Below are 14,002 nucleotides of genomic sequence, written 5' to 3'. Positions count from 1 at the left end.
TGGAGAGAGACCAATCTCCCACCCACCCACTCCCCAGAGAAAGGTGAGCCGTCCCTGCCGTTGTATCCTTTTCAGGAAGGTAAGAACATCACCAGATGTCCCTTCCACTTTTTAGTTTGCAAAACCCCCTCCGTACCCAGAATGCCTTGCTTTCAATAATCTCCCGGGATCTCAACCAGCCTCTTGGTTTCACGTCTGGAGTTTCGAGGTGTGCCGGGTGGGCGAGCGGCCTTCGGAGATGAGAGCTGTCTCCCTCAGGTGGCTGCACTCTCTCCTCAGTTCAGTCCCTCGTCCTCGGATGGCATTAGAGGGGTGGGCGGGGCCCAGGCAGGGCGTGGGGTTCCACACTACAGACGATGTGGCAATTTCACGCCACGAGGAAACCCACGTCCTGAATCGTGTGACGTGTGTTGTTGGGCGACTTGATGCCTTTGTGGAAAAAGTCAGTGTCACCCAGCCAAGAGGGCCAGTTTATCGCTGGTGTAAACTCTGTACAGAAAGGAGAGTTTCCAGCTGCCCCGAGGTGCCCACCGGCTAATAAACGGTTAGACTCGCTCCTTCCCGTGTTTCCCATTGTGGCCGGGGGATCTGGCGTGCTCTGTGCTCCCCGCACACCGCAGTACGGCACATCTTACTGACGTAAAATCTCTGGATGGGAGAGAATGTGTCCCTCCCCAGCAGCTAAGGAGACGTGTCTGGGATACTGTTTTAAGTGGAGTGAATCCATCACTCACTTTAAATCTCAGTGTACAAATGTTGTGGTATTTGTGCAACCCTAAGTCTTGTTTTGCCTGTCAGCGTGAGTAGATACAGGTGTGTGTGTGGGGGGGAGGACTGGAAGGAGAGGGAGAGGAGAAAACTTTGACTGAAGTTAAATAATTGCTAAATAATTATCTGCCTTTCATAATGAAAGGTCTTAGTGCCCAAGACCTCACGGAGTTTAATAGTCCCTGTCCCTGAACCAAACGTGTTGTTTCTTCTTTCTTTAAGGTTCAGGCAAGTCTGTGTGTGTGTGTGTGTGTGTGTGTGTGTGTGTATAAATATAGTTATAGATATAGATATATATTCCAGAATATCCAAGCACCATAGACACAGATTTCAGTGTCACATGAAACAAACACCACACGACAGGCTGGCACCGTCTTGAATCGACTGAGACGGCCATGCATTCGGGAGCCCACGACATGAGTGGACTCTCCCTGTTGAGTGAGAACTCGGTGCTGTGTGTGGTCACAACGCTGACTGTGAGGAGGGGTCTGCCCGAGGACAGAGGGCACTGCCCGAGCACAGAGGGCACTGCCCAAGGACAGAGGGCACTGCCCGAGCACAGAGGGCACTGCCCGAGGACAGAGGGCACTGCCCGAGCACAGAGGGCACTGCCCAAGGACAGAGGGCACTGCCCGAGCACAGAGGGCCTGCCCGAGCACAGAGGGCACTGCCCAAGGACAGAGGGCACTGCCCGAGCACAGAGGGCACTGCCTGAGCACAGAGGGCCTGCCCGAACACAGAGGGCACTGCCCGAGCACAGAGGGCACTGCCCAAGGACAGAGGGCCTGCCCGAGCACAGAGGGCACTGCCCGAGCACAGAGGGCACTTCCCAAGGACAGAGGGCACTGCCCGAGCACAGAGGGCACTGCCCAAGGACAGAGGGCACTGCCCGAGCACAGAGGGCACTGCCCGAGCACAGAGGGCACTGCCCAAGGACAGAGGGCACTGCCCGAGCACAGAGGGCACTGCCCGAGCACAGAGGGCAGCTAGATTCTGCGTCAGGGACAGTGGCACCGCAGAGCACCCGTGTGGGGGGGGACTGAGGGCTATGGGTGGGCACACTGTCGGCCGGACTGTCCCCAGCAGCCTCTGTGGAGTGTGCCTGGCCTGGGCTGGGTTCTGAGAGGCGTGAGGGGCCTTCTAGAACCGTGAGCGGCACAGGGGCCCGAGAGCCCGCGCGAGAACCCACAGGAGGGCACAGACGTGACCCTGCCACAGCCAACCCGCTTCCCCACGGCTCGAAATCCTGCCGAGTGAGAGAGTGTGTCTCCTTCCATGTTTTCCTCAGGGATGATTGACCCATGACACAGGGAACAGTGTTCAGAGACCACAAGGTTTGTAAGTGGTCCACACATGTTTTCGTTTCTTTTAAAAATCAGAGGAAAAAGGCGAACTTTTAGGTTAAAAATTATTGCGTGATGTACTGCGTTGTAGATTAGCTACTGCTGATATGCTTGTCTTTATACCAAAGCAGTCATGTGATAGGACTTTTGGTCCTTTTTTATGGAGGAAGAAGCCCACAAGAGTCATAATGTCACCTGCTCAAGGTTAGTTCAGCCAGCAGGTGTTCCCACAAGGTATCCTGGACACCATCTAGCACGTGCAGTTCACGTGAATTAAAAGTATCAAGTTAAAAAAATAATAAAGCGTGTCGAAGAGCCACAATTTAGCAAATTAAAAAACTGCATTTGCTAAAATAAATTTTGTTAAAGAGTCCATTAGAGTAAACCGATCTCTACACCCTCAGTCTTTTAAAAACAGCTTTTCTGGAGAGAGAGAGAGAGAGAGAGAGAGAGAGAGAGATGGCATTTCTTTACAAGTGAAAGAGAAGAGTCACCCTCTCCTGGTCTCTGAAGGGCACTGCACCCCCTGGACTCCGGGGCCAGAGCCTGTCTTAGAGAATCAGCTTCTGTCTGTTCTTCGATTCCAAAACAAATAATCAACATTAAAATTCTCCTTTTATCGTTTGATGAATTTTAACATCATTTTTTAAAGCTCCGGTAAATTAACGCGTTTCTGTCACTGTATGGTCTACGGAATTTCTTTTTCCTTACCCTGGTGGAAGATGGGTTCTTTGTAGGCAGTGTTTTCTGTGTGTGTGGTGTTGTGTCTGAAGAAGGACTTCTCTGGGGAGGATGACATCACAGGTCAAGGACAGGAGGGAGATTTACTTTGCTGGCATGCCCCCTCCCCCATAAGTACGTATTTCCTTTTCTGGGTGGAATAAGACAGGTGCAGAGTAACTGGTGGGGACTGTGCTTGGCCAGTCCGATGTCACCGTCGTTCAGCTGTCAGAGTCCGCTCTTCTCTGACGCGATCGTGAGGTGCTTTCCGGAGACCAGCGCGTCCCTCCAGCTCTCTGGTCGCCCTCGGGGAGGGCCTTTCCCGTCCCTTACCTGACGTGAGACACAGCCTGGCCCACAGGACGCTTGTCGCGATTGTAAACCACACAGACAGAAAGCTGTCAGCACTCGGCAAACCCCTGACGTCCTGACTCTCAGCCCGGCGGAGCTGGGACGGCCGGGAAGCTCGGTGCCACGCTCCTGAGAGCCGGGACGCGGGCTGGCTCGGTCCGCCTGTCCGCGGAGGGATCCCACCTGGGAATCCTGAGAGATCCGGGGCCCCTGCGTCTGCTGCGGGGTGAACTGGGAAGGGGGGGGTGTCCTGGGTTTTATTCAGAGCAACAGAGAGTGAACCCACGACCTTTGCCCTGCACTTCTCGTATCTGGGCCCGTTTTCTGACGGATCCGGTGCCGTGGTGGTGGTGGTGCTGGTGCTGGTGCTGGTGCTGGTTACAGTCGATTGATGCGAGGCACGGGCTCTGTGGCTGCCGGTGGTTTCTGTCTGTCTGTAGCACAGAGCCCTGATTTTTAAAAAATTTATTGCATTATTGGGGTGACACTGGTTAATAGAATTATGTAGGTGTCAGGCGTACAATTCCACAGCACATCATCTGGATTCTGTGTTGTGCCCCCCCCAGTCAAGTCCCCCTCCATCACCATCTGCCCCCCACCTGTCCATCTGTCTCCCCCCAGTGGCCTCTCCCTCTGGGCACCGCCGTGCTCTTACCTGTGTCTGTCTGCTGGTTGGTTTTATTTACTCCCCTGACGTTGTTCACACCCCCCTCCTCCCGTGACCGCCGTCGGTCTGTCCTCCACATCTCCGCGTCCGTCTGTGTCGCGGCTGTCTGTTCACGCTGTGCGCTCTCCGCCCCGCCCGCAGAACAAGGAGTTTGTGTGCCGTGGGCACGACTACGAGCGGCTGGAGGCCTTCCAGCAGAGGATGCTGGGCGAGTTCCCCCAGGCCATCGCCATGCAGCACGCCAACCAGCCCGACGAGACCATCTTCCAGGCCGAGGCGCAGTGTATCCACTCCAGACTGGGCGCCGTGGGGCGCGTCCACGCCAGGGTGACCCTGTGGGTGGCGTGTCCCTGTCCTCCCTCCTTCCTGTCATCTTCCTCCGCCTCCTCCAGAGCGGAACTGTTCTGCGTATTAGCAGGATGCCAGTTGAAAAGGAATCTCTTAAAAAGTCTGCTTTATTTTTTTTCCCCCTTTTAATTAAAACCTTCCTGCATTCTCCGTCCTGCTTTCAGAGCTCTTGTTAGTGATTTCCCTTAGAAGAACCCTCTTCTGACATACGCTGTGGAAACGGCTTTGGTCCAAGGAAATGACAGCCGGGTGTTTGCTGGGATGCGTCAGTCACCCCCTCTTCCCTTGACACTTTTATTCGGACTGAGGATGGAGAGAAAAAGAGGAACCCCAGTACCTTGGGGGGCTCTTGGCCTCTGCACCTTGGACAGCCTGTGTAACTGTTGTGTGATTGACCCTCCCGTGGCCTGTAGTTACGTAGGCGTTAGGGGCACAGCGTGTTCACCCAGCTCCGGGTTCCCGCATCTCTCTGCCCCTCCCGGAAACCGAGGATCTTAGAGAAGACCAGAAACTCCCCTGATAGCTCTGGGTGCCTCTTCAAGGTAGAAACTAAACTGCAACAGAAGCCAGTCACTGCATAGAGAGAGAGAATCACTTTCCTTCTTTGAATGAGAAGAGGGGGTTAAGACACAATTAGAATAAGATACAATGTTAAAAACAGCCGTGAAGGCTACACTCCTGCTCATCCGTACAAGACCGGGGAGAGCTGGCGCTGCAGGTGTGGGAGGGATGTGGACAGGGACCCCGCGTAGGTCAGCGCGAGTCTCAGTCAGTGCCGGCTTGCGTCCTAGTCTTTCATCGTGGCTGCACGGACCTTGGCACATTATTAAACAAATAAATGTGGCAAGGGGCCATGCATGAACTAAAGACAAGTGCGTCTTCCTTCAATGACTGAAGACAACGTAACAAAGGTTAGATAGAATTAATGCTATTTAGAGTACCTAGGATCCAAACAATTCCCATTCACCTCCTCAAAAAAAAAAAAAAAAAAAAAAAAAAAATCCACGATAAATTTGTGGGTCATAGACATTTCAAATGGATACTTTTTTTTTCACCTACCTAAAACTAGTTTGAAGCCTGTTATGTGAGGAGTGATTGTTATGAACTGAGTTTGGGTGCTTTCTTGGGGACGTACGTGTTCAGTGATTTCCAACCCAGAGGGGCTGACACCAGGCCACCCCCACCCCGCACTCTCTGCCCCACCCCCTCTCCTGGGCCTCCTCCTTGACTCGTGACTCCCAGACCTGCAGATCTACGCCGTGACGCCCATCCCCGAGAGCCAGGAGGTCCTGCAGAGAGAGGGCGTCCCGGACAACATCAAAAGTTTCTACAAAGTGAATCACATCTGGAAGTTCCGCTACGACAGGCCCTTTCACAAAGGCCCCAAAGACAAAGAGAATGAGTTCAAGGTACCGTGAGTTCTCCTTCCGCGCTGAGGGCCCCTGGGGCTCGGACCCTGGCTGGCCGCATTCTCAGGGTCGTGTCCGGGGACAGAGCCAGAGAGACCAGGGCCCTTCAGCCTGGGGGTTGGCAGACTCTGCCGGGCAGGGTGGCATGGGTGGTTTCTAACCAGGATGATGCCTGGCCCCTCAGCCCCGGGATCTGGACTCGGTAGGTCTGAGAGCGGATCCTGACGCCAGCTTCCTGGTGGCAATTCCGATGCCCGCGGTCCTCAGTCTCTGAGGTCCCCTGGCTGGGCCCGGTCATCTCACTCGTTCATGGTGCGCCCACTGTGGGACGCTCAGGACACCTCGCAGACAGCCACAGGCAACGAGGAAAGACTATCGTATGGTGGGGAGCAGAGGGTAGACCCCTGGCACAGCGGGGATGTTCTCTGCCTCCCCCTGCTGCTCTTCCCTGTCAGAACTCCGTGGGGTCAGGGTCCCTGGGGGGCCAGATGGACAGTACACCACAGACCCTGGGCCCGCGCTCAGTCTCCTGTTCTCAGGGGTTCCCGTCCGCCTGCCACCCAGGACTCTGCCTGCCGCCCAGGGCTCCCTCAGCCAGGAGGGGGGATGGGCTCCCACAGCCCCGCAGTGGGGAGAGGGACAGGGGTGACCCGCAGGTAAATGACCGTCTGCTCCTTCACAGCCTTGTCAGCAGAGACCAGACAGATGTCTGTTTTCTCCCCTAAGCAGAGAGCACAAAACCAGGGTATCACGCAGGTCGGAGGGGGCCGCTCCTTGAGCTGATCAAAGTGAGCGGTGAACGTTAGTGTAGCTCGGCCACCGGACAGTAGGGCAGCGCGGGACTTAACCTGTTCTGTGTCCGCAGGGCAGTGCGGGGGCCTAACCTGTTCTGTGTCCCGCAGGGCAGCGCGGGATCTAACCTGTTCTGTGTCCCGCAGGGCAGCACGGGGGCCTAACCTGTTCTGTGTCCTCAGGGCAGCGTGGGGGCCTAACCTGTTCTGTGTCCTCAGGGCAGCGCGGGACCTAACCTGTTCTGTGTCCGCAGGGCAGCACGGGGGCCTAACCTGTTCTGTGTCCTCAGGGCAGCGCGGGACCTAACCTGTTCTGTGTCCTCAGGGCAGCGCAGGACCTAACCTGTTCTGTGTCCTCAGGGCAGCGCAGGACCTAACCTGTTCTGTGTCCTCAGGGCAGCGCAGGACCTAACCTGTTCTGTGTCCCGCAGGGCAGCACGGGGATCTAACCTGTTCTGTGTCCCGCAGGGCAGCACGGGGATCTAACCTGTTCTGTGTCCTCAGGGAAGCGGGGATCTAACCTGTTCTGTGTCCTCAGGGCAGCGCGGGGATCTAACCTGTTCTGTGTCCTCAGGGCAGCGCAGGACCTAACCTGTTCTGTGTCCTCAGGGCAGCGCGGGACCTAACCTGTTCTGTGTCCTCAGGGCAGCGCAGGACCTAACCTGTTCTGTGTCCTCAGGGCAGCGCGGGACCTAACCTGTTCTGTGTCCCGCAGGGCAGCGCGGGGATCTAACCTGTTCTGTGTCCCGCAGGGCAGCACGGGGATCTAACCTGTTCTGTGTCCTCAGGGAAGCGGGGATCTAACCTGTTCTGTGTCCTCAGGGCAGCGCGGGGATCTAACCTGTTCTGTGTCCTCAGGGCAGCGCGGGGGCCTAACCTGTTCTGTGTCCCGCAGGGCAGCACGGGGACCTAACCTGTTCTGTGTCCCGCAGGGCAGCATGGGGATCTAACCTGTTCTGTGTCCTCAGGGCAGCATGGGGACCTAACCTGTTCTGTGTCCGCAGGGCAGCGGGGGCCTAACCTGTTCTGTGTCCTCAGGGCAGCGCGGGACCTAACCTGTTCTGTGTCCTCAGGGCAGCATGGGGACCTAACCTGTTCTGTGTCCGCAGGGCAGCATGGGGACCTAACCTGTTCTGTGTCCTCAGGGCAGCATGGGGACCTAACCTGTTCTGTGTCCGCAGGGCAGCGGGGGCCTAACCTGTTCTGTGTCCTCAGGGCAGCATGGGGACCTAACCTGTTCTGTGTCCTCAGGGCAGCATGGGGATCTAACCTGTTCTGTGTCCTCAGGGCAGCGCGGGATCTAACCTGTTCTGTGTCCTCAGGGCAGCATGGGGATCTAACCTGTTCTGTGTCCTCAGGGCAGCGCGGGATCTAACCTGTTCTGTGTCCTCAGGGCAGCGGGGACCTAACCTGTTCTGTGTCCTCAGGGCAGCGGGGATCTAACCTGTTCTGTGTCCTCAGGGCAGCGGGGACCTAACCTGTTCTGTGTCCTCAGGGCAGCGGGGCCCTAACCTGTTCTGTGTCCTCAGGGCAGCGCGGGGCCTAACCTGTTCTGTGTCCTCAGGGCAGCATGGGGATCTAACCTGTTCTGTGTCCTCAGGGCAGCATGGGGATCTAACCTGTTCTGTGTCCTCAGGGCAGTGCGGGATCTAACCTGTTCTGTGTCCTCAGGGCAGCGGGGACCTAACCTGTTCTGTGTCCGCAGGGCAGCGGGGCCCTAACCTGTTCTGTGTCCTCAGGGCAGCATGGGGACCTAACCTGTTCTGTGTCCTCAGAGCAGCGGGGATCTAACCTGTTCTGTGTCCTCAGGGCAGCGGGGATCTAACCTGTTCTGTGTCCTCAGAGCAGCGGGGATCTAACCTGTTCTGTGTCCTCAGGGCAGCGGGGATCTAACCTGTTCTGTGTCCTCAGAGCAGCGGGGACCTAACCTGTTCTGTGTCCTCAGAGCAGCGGGGATCTAACCTGTTCTGTGTCCTCAGAGCAGCGGGGATCTAACCTGTTCTGTGTCCTCAGAGCAGCGGGGACCTAACCTGTTCTGTGTCCTCAGGGCAGCATGGGGACCTAACCTGTTCTGTGTCCTCAGAGCAGCGGGGATCTAACCTGTTCTGTGTCCTCAGGGCAGCGCGGGGCCCTAACCTGTTCTGTGTCCTCAGGGCAGCGGGGCCCTAACCTGTTCTGTGTCCTCAGAGCCTCTGGGTGGAGAGGACGTCGCTGTCCCTGGTGCAGAGTCTGCCCGGCATCTCCCGCTGGTTCGAGGTGGACAAGCGGGAAGTGGTAAGGACCCAGCCTGCTTCTCCCTTCCTCCTCCCAGCGGCTCACGTAGGACCCTCCCCGTAGAACCCTCCCCGTGGGTTCATGGCTTCTGCCTCTGACTTGAAGTCCCTGGGAAGCCCTCCGAGTAAGTCAGCAGGCGCTTGGATAGTGGCCGCTGTGACCAGGGCGTGAGGGAGGACATCCCCGTGTCCCCGTGCGGCCAGCAGAGGGCGCCCTCAGGAAGGATGCGGCGGCCTGGGCACGCATGCGGCGTGGGCTCTGGCCTTAGAGGAACTGGGGTCCAGCCTCTGTCACGACTCAGGCTGTGCGACCTTCCACAGCTGGACGGTGATCACTGTGTGCCAGGCCCGTGCAAACGGCGTTGCTACGTTGCCTTGTTTACCAGCCATGCCCAAGCTACCCGGGGTGTGTGCTCATCCCTCCCTTCCCGGGGCTTAAAAGCTTTTGCCAGAGGGTCCGAGAGATGGAGAAAGGAGATGTGAGCCCAAGTTTTCTGACTCTAAGGCCGTGGGGTTCGCCTCGCCCAGCCGCGGTCTCAGTCCGGGCGACGAGAGGCCCGTGGGAAGGCCCGGCAGCGTCTGCACGCAGTGGGTCACGCTGTCTGAGGTCACGGCGGCCGGGTTCTGGAGTGTCAGCCCCCCGGGCAGCCCTGGGGGAGCACCAGCTGGAGGTCAGCGGGTGTCATTCTAGAGCCTGGCATCCAGCACCTCGGCCGCTCAGGGTGCCCGGCATGTCCCCCGCCCCCTCCCTGGCTGTGGGGACAGGGAGGGCCGTCGCTGACAGGTGCCGCGTCCAGTGGGACCCACCCTGCTCCCAGGCCGCTCTGCTGACAGCAGCAGCATGTCGGCCGTCCAGCCCCGGGCGTCCCCTTCCCCACTGTCCCCTGAGAGTGGGGGTCTCACCTGGCGTCCCCTAAGCATCGACACCGGCCCCAGCTGCCCACGGTCACTTCAGCTGAGGAGCTAACGGAGTGTTCGCTTTGCGGTGACTGCGTGCGGCTCCCTGAAGGAACCGGTGCTCTGTGTGCCCGCAGGGCCTGAGGCGAGGGTACCCCGAGCTGGTGGCTTACACGGGGTCGCTGGCTGCCAGACCCGGAGCTTGAGGCTTACTGTTTGGCTTCCTTCCGATTGGCATGGGCCCGACCCACAGAACAGTCCCTGGTTGACCCCAGTGCACGACTGGTTCCTGGGCCAGCCTGCCGCCCAGGGCCCAGGGCATTCGGTTCTGCACAGCCTCACCGTGGTCCTCACCGGGACATGTCACATGTCACATGCACACACGCACACGCACACATACACACACAGACACGCGCACACACAAACACACACCCCTGGTAAAGAGGAGCATGCTGACAACGATGAGAGCAGTGTTACGCCTGACCTGTGGCGGCGCAATGGGTAGAGTGCCGACCTGGAACACCGAGGTCGCCGGTTCGAAACCCTGGGCTTGCCCGGTCAGGGCGCATACGACAAGCAATGAGCAAACTACTGTGAAGCGGCTCTGAGTTCATACTTCTCGCTCTCTGTCCTTCTCTCCTCTATAAAGTCAATAATAAAATCTTAACATCAAACATTTTTTTAATTACAAAAGAAGCATTACAAATGACAACCTTTCCTGCAGCAGCTGCTCACTGTATCGGAACACCCAGTCTTGTGTTCTGTCCGACAGAGCGAGTCAAACCGGGGTGCTTTGTTCCCCGAACGCAGCCCTCTCCCCACAGCCTGTCTCCCCTTCCCGCCGCCTGGCACGCGCCCACCTTGTGCTTAAGCTCCTGGTGTCCTGGATGGAAGGTCGTCACGACCAGGGGCACACGTATAGGTGCTCAGTACACACGTGCCACACGGAGTTGACACTCCTTACACTGCCCAGATCTAAAAGGTCCTGAGAGATGCTTTCGGAAGCGGAGCTCCAGAGAGAGAAACCCCGACCTGAACTGAGGCCCTTGGTCTCACTTCGTATAGACAGGTGTTTTACTGCAGAACTATCAGTGCTCTTCTTTAAAGGGAGCTCCCCCAGGCCCCACTTCAGGGACCAGTAATACGTCACTTGTGCCCTATTTAACTTTTCCAACCTCTGAGAAGTTCTGAACTCGGAAACATCCGGCTCAGAGCTTTCAGATGAGACCGCGGGCGGCCGCTGTCTACATCGTAGCTTCCGAATGTATTACCCCGTTCTTTCAAAAGTAACAGTGCCTTTCAGCTACTGTATTCTCTTTGTTTTGTTTTGTTTTTTTTACTGTTTTCAATACAAAATCTGTATTTTTTTTTTTCCTGGTTAAAAAGTAAGCTTATTTTTTAAAATTCTAACCAAGATTCAAAACCGTAAATATACGTCATGATTTCTTGAACTCCACCTACAGACAGGGACAGAATTACTCACACACCTCCCATCCTGTCCAGCACAAAACCACAGGGCTGTGGTTTCGAAATAATTCCAGGTCTTCACCAGCCCCGCGGCTGGCGCCACCTAGTGCCCGGATTCTGCAGGCGCCTGCCGTGTTCTCTGCGGAGCAACCTGTTCTGTACAGCAGCCCGCACACAGGCAGAGAATGTGGGGGGCGGACCTGTCCTACCCATCCTTTTCCTTCAACAACGCTCCAGATGGCCAGTTTTGCTGCTTCTGCACCTTTGCCCTTTCCCTTCCACGCGGGGTACTTGAAAGTCCGTCTCAGACGCCGCATCACGTGGTTGATAAATATTTCAGTAGGCCTATTCATAGACCCTACCTGAACCAGGAACAGTCACTGCTTGGTGATAACTCCCCAGTCGCCCGTCCCTTCACACGTCACCCAGAGTCTGTGTACACTGTGGGTTGTTGCTCGTTGGGTTTTGGTCATTCGTAGTTCAGTCCAGATCCAGATAAGAGCCTTCTCCTGAGATTGGTTGACGTGTCTCCCAAGTCTCTCTCGAGCCAGAGCCGCCCTCCTCCCCGGCCCCCATCACTTTATTTTGTCCTTGCGATGTTTGTGGTGGTGGTGGTTGAGAAACTGGATTGCTTGTCCCAGAGTGCGTCCTGGCATCAGCAGGGGGTACACTGGGGGCCCGTGGGGAGCCGACCACTTTCCTTTGTCCCTCGCATTTTTTTAAACATTTTTATTTATTTATTTTTTTATTTTTTTACAGGGACAGAGAGAGGAATAGATAGGGACAGACAGGAACAGAGAGAGATGAGAAGCATCAGTTGTTAGTTTTTCGTTGCAACACATTAGTTGTTTATTGATTGCTTTCTCATATGTGCCTTGACCGTGGGGCTACAGCAGAGTGAGTGACCCCTTGCTCAAGCCAGCGACCCTGGGTCCAAGCTGGTGAGCCTTGCTCAAACCAGATGAGCTCGTGCCTAAGCTGGTGACCTCGGGGTCTCGAACCTGGGTCCTGCACATCCCAGTCCAACGCTCTATCCACTGCACCACTGCCTGGTCAGACTCCCTCGCATTTCTTGCGAATTGGCAGTTACTGGTGAAGACTTGATGAGACGCCATTTGGGGTCCGTTTTTTTTTTTTTTTGCAAGACGACTTCATAGGCTGTTATTTGCCTCTGCTTATCTGTGTGCATGTGCGTGTGTGTGCGTGTGTGTGTGTGTGTGTGTGACGTGAGCAGCAGCCAGTCCGCTGGTCCATTAGGGGTGACGGAAGGGTGTTATCTCATCACTCCTTTGAGTATTCACTGGACCGCCTCTGTAAAGAGAAACACCCCCCCTTTGATGCCCTGGGGTGCAGGAAAGGATGGTTAATGCGCCTCTGCTCCCCCTTCATCTACCAGTTTTCAAACAGGGATTAAGCAGAGGGCGTCTGTGGGGCTGCGTCTGTCGGCAGCACCCCTGGGAACCCACCACGATTGTTTTGTCTCGGGCATCGCAGTTACTGCTCTTGTTCATCTTCAAGCCGTTGCGCTTGGCCCCGTGGGAGCCTCCTCACGCTCGCCCCCGGTCTCTCTGACAGAACCTCTCCCGCGGGTGCTCAGCCTCCTAGAGGCCTGACCACGAGGCGAGTCCGTGCCGTGTTGATCTCGGTGCAGGAGAGCAGTGGACGGGCTTGCTATAGGCAGAGAGAAGTCGTGTGGTCACGGAGTCACACGCCCGGGTGTGACTACCCACCGCTCCCTGCCCAGTCCAGAACTTGTGGTCGGATCACCCCGTGAGTTTGTTTTCGATTAGATTTCTGACAGCGATGTCGTAGATAGTTGGAAAGCCAAATACCCATTATTCAGGTGAAGAAACGAAACTCTGCCACGGGCTGCGGGAGGCCCCCCCATGTCCCTTTCCCAATTATAACTCCTTCCCTGAACTGGGGGAGGGTCACCATTCCCTCCCTTTGTGGTGTCCACTCCCTTGTGTGGTGCATTCTCTCTACACCTCGCTCCTTCCCTGAACTGGGGGGTCACCATTCCCTCCCTCTGTGGTGTCCACTGCCTTGTGTGGTGCATTCTCTCTACACCTCGCTCCTTCCCTGAACTGGGGGAGGGTCACCATTCCCTCCCTCTGTGGTGTCCACTGCCTTGTGTGGTGCATTCTCTCTACACCTCGCCCCTTCCCTGAACCGGGGGGTCACCATTCCCTCCCTCTGTGGTGTCCACTCCCTTCTGTGGTGCATTCTCTCTACACCTCGCCCCTTCCCTGAACCGGGGGGTCACCATTCCCTCCCTCTGTGGTGTCCACTGCCTTGTGTGGTGCATTCTCTCGACACCTCGCCCCTTCCCTGAACCGGGGGGTCACCATTCCCTCCCTCTGTGGTGTCCACTCCCTTCTGTGGTGCATTCTCTCTACACCTCGCTCCTTCCCTGAACTGGGGGGTCGCCATTCCCTCCCTCTGTGGTGTCCACTGCCTTGTGTGGTGCATTCTCTCGACACCTCGCCCCTTCCCTGAACTGGGGGAGGGTCACCATTCCCTCCCTCTGTGGTGTCCACTCCCTTCTGTGGTGCATTCTCTCTACACCTCGCTCCTTCCCTGAACTGGAGGGTCACCATTCCCTCCCTCTGTGGTGTCCACTCCCTTGTGTGGTGCAGTCTCTCTACACCTCGCAACAGAAGTCAGTTTACTTCTGCCTGTCACTCTGCATACATTCTACTGTCTCTCACTTCTGTGACTCAGTGTTCTCTGTCATGTCAGCCCGTGTTATTACATGTGACTGGAGTTAGTTTTCATTGCTGCATGCTATTCCGTGGTATGACCGTCTGTTTGTGCATTTTATTACCAGATGGACACAGGGATTGTGGAGACAGTTGTGAACATCTCTGTATGTGTTTCCTCACAGACACGCACACGTATCATCTCTGTACGTGTTTCCTCACAGACACGCACACGTGTCTCCTCCGCTTTTCCTTACAGACATATA

At 56.4% G+C, this 14,002-nt stretch overlaps 1 protein-coding gene across 4 annotated transcripts in view; it reads left to right on the top strand.

The window, feature by feature from the left end:
* DOCK4 (dedicator of cytokinesis 4) overlaps positions 1-14,002 on the top strand; it is a 348,503-nt gene that overhangs the window by 310,373 nt on the left and 24,128 nt on the right. For all 4 annotated transcript variants that reach the window (XM_066238295.1, XM_066238296.1, XM_066238297.1 and 1 more), the window contains 3 exons: positions 3,991-4,132; positions 5,440-5,606; positions 8,585-8,671. In XM_066238295.1, coding sequence (XP_066094392.1) covers positions 3,991-4,132; positions 5,440-5,606; positions 8,585-8,671 — 396 coding nt within the window. The remainder of the gene's footprint in view (positions 1-3,990; positions 4,133-5,439; positions 5,607-8,584; positions 8,672-14,002) is intronic.

The sequence above is a fragment of the Saccopteryx bilineata genome, chromosome 7 (assembly GCF_036850765.1).
Source record: "Saccopteryx bilineata isolate mSacBil1 chromosome 7, mSacBil1_pri_phased_curated, whole genome shotgun sequence".
In the NCBI taxonomy this organism is placed as follows: Eukaryota; Metazoa; Chordata; class Mammalia; order Chiroptera; family Emballonuridae; genus Saccopteryx; species Saccopteryx bilineata.
The sequence above is the reverse complement of the archived record's forward strand: the minus strand, read 5'-3'. Positions and strand labels throughout refer to the sequence as shown.